The sequence below is a fragment of the Aquarana catesbeiana genome, linkage group LG12 (genome assembly GCF_042186555.1).
Source record: "Aquarana catesbeiana isolate 2022-GZ linkage group LG12, ASM4218655v1, whole genome shotgun sequence".
In the NCBI taxonomy this organism is placed as follows: domain Eukaryota; kingdom Metazoa; phylum Chordata; class Amphibia; order Anura; family Ranidae; genus Aquarana; species Aquarana catesbeiana.
This window is the reverse complement of record NC_133335.1, coordinates 9280477-9289316: the sequence shown is the minus strand read 5'-3', so window position 1 is coordinate 9289316 and position 8840 is coordinate 9280477. Positions and strand designations below refer to the sequence as shown.

Here is an 8840-nt window from a genome sequence, read left to right as displayed (position 1 = left end):
ATAAATATTTCTGTGTAATTGCAATAAAAAAGGAAATTTACGCTTAAGATAAAAAAAAAAAAAAAAAGATAATTCCTGTATAAATAATTGTGTGTAATGCCAATAAAAAAGGAAACGTAAGCTAAAAATAAAAAATAAAAAATGATAATTCATATGTAAATAGTTCTGTGCAATTTCAATAAAAAAAGAAATGCAAGCTTAGAATAAAAAAAATACATCTCTATTAAAAAAAAAAGTTTTTTCATAAATCAGTCCACCAAGAATAATTTTTTATGTTGGGGAAGGTGTTTTTTTCTGTTGTTGTGTCCTGTGGCCCCGGGCGATATGATGGTACACGGTGTATCCTGTATTCCACTTCCCGATCAATCATTAGCTCTTAAAGGAATTTTGTTGATCAGAAACTCTCTTACGACAAAAACTTGTTTGCAGGTCTGAGAGCCGAAACAGATCAATATGACGAAGGGACAGACCTGCGAGAGGAGGGGGGAGTGGGGGGGCTGGGGGCGGAGTCTGTGTTACTTGTTACTATTTAAAGAACCGGCTTTTCACCTGATGTCATGAAGAAAACTGATCTACTTGACTTTAAAGAAGAAGAAGAAGAAGGAAGAATTACAACTTTCTACTACTCTTTGCTTGTAAGTGCAACTTCATTTATATTTTTTCACACTCTGCTTTGATGATGATTTTTTTTTTCTAACAATTTTTGTCAAGTTTTGCATATTTCTGTATTTTGTGTATTGTGTATTTGCTTGCATTATTAATCTTTTTTCCCCCTATAATTTGTATAAATGCCTGGGAATGAATTGCTAGTTCTTGATATTGTTACGTATACCTGTCTATTGTTAGGTGTACGGCCATTTTGATGATGTGCTACACTAGCATTGGGCGAACGCAGCCTATCGACTCACTAGGACCCGCCGATATGATGCAGACTGGAGGTACTTCTTGACTCCAGGTTCTGTGATTCGGCCAGGTCCCAGAAAATTGATTGGCTGGGCAGTGGTTTGGCCACCAATATGGCTGCCCTGCTGTGTTTGAGAGAGTGATGTGGTTTGAAAATGTACCACATACTCTTGTATGAATTATAGGGGCATTCAGGTTAAAGCTCTACAGCAGTTTTTCTCAACCTTTTTACCCCAGAGTAACCCTTGAAATAATTTTCGGGTCTCAGGGAACCCCTGCTAAGAATAGTTCATCGGGAGTCATTAGGAAAATGCTTCTTACATTGGTGATCAGTGAGAAGAATGTTCTTTACATTGGTGATCAGTGAGAAGAATGTTCCTTACATTGGTGATCAGTGAGAAGAATGTCCCTTACATTGGTGATCAGTGAGAAGAATGTTCCTTACATTGGTGATCAGTGAGAAGAATGTTCCTTACATTGGTGATCAGTGAGAAGAATGTTCCTTACATTGGTGATCAGTGGGAAGAATGTTCCTTACATTGGTGATCAGTGGGAAGAATGTTCCTTACATTGGTGATCAGTGAGAAGAATGTTCCTTACATTGGTGATCAGTGAGAAGAATGTCCCTTACATTGGTGATCAGTGAGAAGAATGTTCCTTACATTGGTGATCATTGGGAAGAATGTTCCTTACATTGGTGATCAGTGAGAAGAATGTTCCTTACATTGGTGATCAGTGAGAAGAATGTTCCTTACATTGGTGATCATTGGGAAGAATGTTCCTTACATTGGTGATCATTGGGAAGAATGTTCCTTACATTGGTGGTCAGTGAGAAGAATGTCCCTTAAATTGGTGATTAGTGGGAAGAATGTTCCTTACATTGGTGATTAGTGGGAAGAATGTTCCTTACATTGGTGATCAGTGGGAAGAATGCTGAGTTTAGAGGCTTTTTTTTGGAACGCAAAAAAAATGGGTTCAGACGCTGCGTTTAGAGGCATTTCAAGCGGCGAACGCTTATAAATGTGGTAACTCATGTTTAGGTGCATTTCGTTTAGAAGTGTTTGAAAAAAAAATAATTTTTTTATTTTTTAAAAAGCTTCTAAATGCAAACGCGGCAAAACGCAGCTAAACGCGGCATGTAAATGTAGCAAAACGGACATTTTAAATGTGGGCTACTATCTGGCAAATTAAATCGTTCAGGAGAGGTTGTAAAAATGTCCAGTGTACATAAAGCCTTACAGTCAGCTGAAAAGATCATTGGTGTCATGTTATTGAAACCTGGAACTATGAAGGCAACATCAGATAGGTGGTCAATCAGCCACAGCTCAAGGAACCCCTAGAAACCTCTGGATAAACCATGGTAGAGAATGACTGTTCTACAACATCCCCATCCCTCCACATCATCCCTTTCCCTATTCACCTTACTATTCTGTTCAGAATGGAAATTATTTAAGAGCAATATTAAAAGGCAGAGAAAAATTGTGGCATTGGGGCAAGGTTGGACATTTTGCCTCTTTACACACTTGCCAGCTGTGACTTTCAAAAGACCATAGCTATTTTCCCTAAACTGGAAACTGGAAAGTAACATAAAATAAGTTTCTGTATTTTTAGTAGAAAAGAATTCAGAAAGGTGGGACTATAACGACACCTATTACTAGAATTATGCTGTGTCACAAAGTCATAAAACATAATAAAAAATATTTACTATTACAAAGATAAAAGTATTACCGTACCTTAAGGTTTAAAAATAGTTTACAAGAAAAAAAAAAAAAGGAAAAGGTGAACACATGGCGTTACCATAAATGTATAACACATGATAATAATCCCTCCAATACTCAATTTCTCCAATTCAATGTGATTTTGCAGTCCTTGGTATCGGTCATCATACGTTATGGCAGCCAGGCCACAGATGGTAATGAACAGGATTGCAGTTCTCTCCATTACCAACAGTGGCCTGCTGGCCAGGGCAGGGGCATTCCTCCCCCCATGCCCATGCTTTCCCACTAGCCCTAGGGACAAGTTTGGGATGGGATAGGATGAGACACTCAATAGTCCAGCCTTTCTCAACCTTTTCAACACAGAGGAACCCTTGAAATAACTTTTCGGTTAGAAGGAACCCCTGCTAAAAATTACCATATCTACAGCTCATGATACAATTGTGTGATGGTCATTGAGAAGAATGCTCCTTACACTTGTGGTCATTGAGAAGAATTCCCCCCTTACTGATAGTTAAAAAGATCAATGGTGTCGGTGGAAACTTATCTGAGAGGCAGAAACTGCTCATTGCTCAAGGAACCCCTAGAGACCTCTGGAGGAACCTTAGTTGAGAAACCCTGCAATCGATGCATGCTTGCCTATGATAGTTCACATTTTGAGGGTCTCTGTGTTTGAAGAAGCGGATCTTGTTCCATGAAACATGTAACATTGGTATTCATCATCCAGAAACATCTCTCACTTTCTCTTTGTTTAAGGCAGGGCATGGATGATGCAATTTTCTTTCCTTCCACCGTGGGTGGAAGGAAAGAAAACTGCTTAATTTCCCCATCAACACATTCAGTGATGATGGGGGAATCCCTCCTGTTGAGCTACTGCGTTCTGCCAGGAGGGAGCCTTCTCAGCCAGCAGGACACAATGCGAAAAATATGACTGGCTGGTTGCACCAAAGTCAATCAATGAATCACCTTCAGTACAACCAGCCTGCCCATAGATGGATTGAATCTCGGTCTGTTCAGCACGGACCAGCTGAGATTCCTTCCACCTATGGAAGGAAAAACATCTTTGCTATTTTAAAGCTTACTTCCAACCACTTTGCATATTATTTTATATATACTGTGATTCTGTACTTGCCAAATATGCTGCAGAAATCTCTCTCCAATCTCCATCCTTCGGCTTTGCAATGGCATTTGGGGAACTGGTTGGGAAGATACAAAAAGACAATATCAAGTTCTAACAATTATTCCTATATCTGAATTCAGAATATTTGCTATTTTATATACTGCCAGTGTAGTTTTTAAACACTCATGATTTTAAACCTCTATTTCTCCAAAGGTTAACAAAGAATACCTGACATCAAAATGCCATCCCAGGAGAAGACAGAGCTGAACATTGCAGGCATCGTGACTCATGGAGATCTGAACAGCTTAAGTTCCGATGTGGTCGATTTTATCGTTTCCAACGCCCGCATTTGCTTGCCAGATAACATCCACATCTGTGATGGCTCCGAGGAGGAGAACAAGAAGCTCATCCACCAGATGGAAGAGACTGGCATGATCAAGAGCCTGCCCAAATATGAGAACTGGTACGTAAGTCTATGCTATCGTAGGCTGGGAAAGATTTGAGAATTCATTCTGAAATACTAGTAGTCATAGAACTTAGCATTTAGCATTTACAGAGTTCACTTATTAACACTTTTTTTTCTCTTTTCACCATATTAGTTGGCTGGCTCGTACGGATCCCCGTGATGTTGCAAGAATTGAAAGCAAAACTGTGATAGTTACTCAAGAACAAAGAGATACGGTGCCTATTGCCAAAAGCGGACTAAGCCAACTAGGTCGCTGGATGTCCGAGGATGATTTTGAGAAAGCATTCAAGTCCAGATTCCCAGGTTGCATGAAAGGTACGGCAATGGGGTCCCCAAACGACCCACTGAACTTTGCTTTTAGCACAACACCTTTTAGGCAATCTCAATGCTTAAACAACTAGCTTTGTTGTTAATGTCTATATGGCCTTTTTTTTTTGGTAGGTCGTACAATGTATGTCATCCCATTCAGCATGGGTCCTGTTGGCTCCCCACTTTCAAAGATTGGCATTCAGCTGACGGATTCCCCCTACGTAGTGGGCAGTATGAGAATCATGACCCGTATGGGAACGGCTATCTTGGATACCCTTGGAGAAGGGGAATTTGTTCGATGCCTTCATTCGGTTGGCTGCCCTTTACCACTAAAAAGTAGGTCAACGAGACTGTATTCAAAATGTATGCACCTGTATTGGATATGAAGTAAAGAAAATGGTCTCAGGCAAATCAATAATATTTGTATATGTGTTCTGCAGAACCGCTGGTGAACAACTGGCCATGTAATCCAGAGCTGACACTCATTGCACACATCCCAGACCGCAGAGAGATCATCTCCTTTGGAAGTGGCTATGGTGGAAATTCTCTCCTAGGGAAGAAATGTTTCGCTCTAAGGATAGCAAGTCGGATTGCAAAAGAAGAAGGTTGGCTGTCAGAACACATGCTGGTACGAATAAACACAGAATACCGCTGCTCCTCCCCATGAATTTTGAAAAACATTTTTTAGCATACGTAACTTTTTAGATCTGTTTTTGGTCTGAACTGTTAGGTACCCCGATCCTCCTCTCTTTCTTTCTGCAGTGGTGGTTCTATATCATGCAGAGGATAATGCCACATAATAATGCAGGCGCAGAGTGCAGCACTAGAGCATTAGAGAGGCCAAGTAGTGCGCATTAGAGAGCATGTAAGAGACTTTAAAAAAAAAAAGAAAACTTCCATGGAGTTGGGCTTAAAAGCTATTTTTTGAAGTTCTAATTGCCTAGCTCGTATGTTGATCCAAAAAGCTTCAACATCTTGAGTCACTGACCCTAAAAAGTATTCTCTACCTACATTAGCTGCATGCTTGTTTCTGCAAATTTTATGTGACATTTTAAATTAAATATATCAGATTGTCTTGATCTTTGATTGTTATATTTATATTGTACTTCTGTTCCTTGACCCTCACAGATTTTGGGAATCACCAATCCTGAAGGGCAGAAGAAATATTTTGCTGCTGCTTTCCCAAGTGCTTGTGGAAAAACCAACTTGGCCATGATGCGACCTGCACTGCCGGGCTGGAAGATTGAGTGTGTTGGTGATGACATTGCCTGGATGAAGTTTGATGAACAAGGTAATAATTAGTTGGCATCTACAGTACCATACATACAGACTCTAGTAGGTGTAGATTATTCTCCAAAGTTTTGTCATTTATAGCAGTGGTGGTCAACCTACTTGACTTTGGGGGCCTCATGTGCTGCCCCCTACAGGGCCACCTATAATATTCAACTAATATAATGCTACAGAAAGCTGTAGAGATGCAACAGGAGATAGTCAAAAACTGCAGGTATCCTATAGGAGATGTATAGAGACTGCAAACATACTATAGGAGTTGATGGAAACTGGGAAAATGCTTCAGGGGACAGTCAGACTTGGGACAAATTACACAAGACTGCTAGAGATAACTGCTATTGCAGCCCCTTTACAAATCAATACTTCCACACCTATGCTCCCTACAGCTTCCTTACAAATTACTGGTGCCACGTTTGAAGCTTCTCTCTGCCATATGGAATGGACTTCACATACAAAGTAAACTAGTGTAAATAAAATAATCCAAACCATTTAGTAAATGCATCTCCAAAGAATATTTTTTTCCATCACTGGCTTGAGTGAGCACCAAAACACATATCCTTCAGGAGGCCACAAAGTAGCCAATGGCATGCAGTCTGTGCATTTATAGGATTTAAAAATAAAAACATTTTTCAAAAAACATAATTGGAAAATGTACCACATAGTGTTTTCTGATCTCGTTTGCCCTCCAAAGAGCATTTATCTTGTTGATGTCTAAATTTGCATACTAATTGGATAATATAATTGATTTTTTTTTTTTTTTAGGCAATCTAAGAGCTATCAACCCTGAAAATGGATTTTTTGGCGTAGCCCCTGGAACCTCTGTGAAGACCAACCCAAACGCCATGGAAACCATCAGAAAAAATACCATATTCACCAACGTAGCAGAGACCAGCGATGGTGGAGTCTACTGGGAGGGAATGGGCGTCAAACTTGAACCTGGAGTCACTTTGACTTCGTGGAAAAACAAAGAATGGACACCTGAAGATGGTAAGACCACCAGGGGAGCATAACTCTGAAAATAATTAACACATTTTATACACCAGAATGTTTTGGCCCCATTCTACCATAAAATAGAAAATCTGAAGATCAAATTCAACAAGCATTATTCTTGTTCAAGCATGTCATAATTTTAATTTAGTCCACTAACCATGTTTAAGCTATAATAATTACTGTATATATTTTTCTTAAATATGGGGCATTAATACGGGTAAACATTCCAACAACTTTAATCACAGACACTAGGATGATCCATGTCTTGAACAATAAATTTTAATAAAAATTCCATTGTTCCAGGTGAACCTGCTGCCCATCCCAACTCTCGCTTCTGTACTCCGGCCAGCCAATGCCCGATCATTGACTCTGAGTGGGAATCTCCGGAAGGTGTACCTATCGAAGGCATCATCTTTGGTGGTCGTAGACCTGCAGGTATGTAATCTAAAGCTAATAAATTTAACTGAACATGTAAGAAAAAAATAAATAAATAAAAAGGAGGAAAAAAATCTTTATATCAGTAGATTTGCTGTAGAACGTTGAAAATCGGTATCCTGTCTTAAATATTACGGTTGATTTGTTTAAGATTTTATGTAACCAGTTTGTCACTTTAAATTCTAGGTGTGCCACTGGTTTATGAAGCAATGAGTTGGCAACATGGTGTCTTTGTTGGGTCAGCAATGAGGTCTGAAGCAACAGCTGCAGCTGAGCACAAAGGTGAGTAACTATGAAATTCCACCTATATCAGCCATCTTAAAAGCATCATATAATAAATACTAACCACTGTGGCCAAAGGGAGTAATTGAAAAAACTTATGTTGTTTCTTTTGTAGGCAAGGTCATCATGCATGATCCGTTTGCCATGAGGCCTTTCTTTGGATACAACTTTGGCCGGTACCTTGCCCATTGGCTAAGCATGGAGCACCTGCCATCTGCTAAACTGCCCAAGATCTTCCACGTCAACTGGTTCCGAAAAGACAAGCAAGGAAACTTCCTGTGGCCTGGTTATGGAGAAAACATTCGCGTTCTTGAGTGGATGTTCAATAGGATCAATGGAGAAGACTGCGCCAAGGAGACGCCTATTGGCCACATCCCCGCCGAAGGCTGTCTGAACCTGAAAGGGCTCGGAGACATCAACATGGAAGAGTTGTTCGAAATATCCAAAGAATTCTGGGAAGATGAAGTCAAGGACATTCGAAAATATTTGGATGACCAAGTCAATGCTGACCTGCCTTACGAAATAGAGTGGGAACTGGAGTCTTTGGAGGAGAGGTTGAAACAGTTGTGAAGAGTAGACTTAGTCATTATAGAGCACTTTGTTTCAGTTTTAGAGAAGAACTTCTTTCTAAAACGAGATCCTGGGTCCCCAGCTGAATAAATAAGCACGTGGTTCCTACTCTGTACCACATAATCTTGGGCTTTTCGATGTAACGGGGGTGACCTAAGTAGTAGTACGTACTGTATCCTGTCTTCCTTTCTTTCTATTTTCCTTCTCTGCATTATGTGTTATAAAGAAGAGAGAGGATGGAGTAAAAAGGAGGACTAAAAAATATCCTAAAGCTTGTAATAGGAAAACTTGAGTGTGGACGGAAAAAGTGAAGAAGTGGAGAGGGGAGGTCGTAGATGAGAAACCTGTGAGTTCTGGAGAAGCAGAGCTCTTTCAGGAGAATTTAGGAGAAAGTATATTTTTCTTGTGGTTATGCCTACTTTATACCTTTTATACCTAACTATATATTCTGTGTGTATATATTTTAATAATGTTAATATTTTCTCATTATTGTTACGTGTAAAATAAATTGTTTTTATAAAAAAATAAAAGGACTTGACGTTTGATATTTTGGGAAACAGAGTGTCAAATAAAGAACACAATACCTGGTCAGTGATTTATACTGCACATAGGCTAGATATATTATTATATTATTATATATTATGAACTACAGGAAGCTTTAAAAGACATCAGTAGTATGTGCATCACAATATGACTTGGTATCAGCCACCTGTGGGCCACGTACAGCAAGACACAGAAAGGGGGAGAGAGAAGCAGCACA

General features: G+C 39.5%; 1 protein-coding gene across 1 annotated transcript; it reads left to right on the top strand.

The window, feature by feature from the left end:
• The first annotated feature begins 483 nt into the window (after positions 1 to 483).
• Positions 484 to 8610, top strand: PCK1 (phosphoenolpyruvate carboxykinase 1). The gene is made up of 10 exons (XM_073607212.1): positions 484 to 635; positions 3952 to 4201; positions 4338 to 4519; positions 4646 to 4849; positions 4954 to 5141; positions 5642 to 5804; positions 6566 to 6790; positions 7097 to 7228; positions 7415 to 7510; positions 7626 to 8610. The coding sequence occupies exons 2-10, from the start codon at positions 3978 to 3980 to the stop codon at positions 8078 to 8080; spliced, it is 1869 nt and encodes a 622-aa protein (XP_073463313.1). The 5' UTR covers positions 484 to 635; positions 3952 to 3977; the 3' UTR covers positions 8081 to 8610.
• Positions 8611 to 8840: the final 230 nt, after the last annotated feature.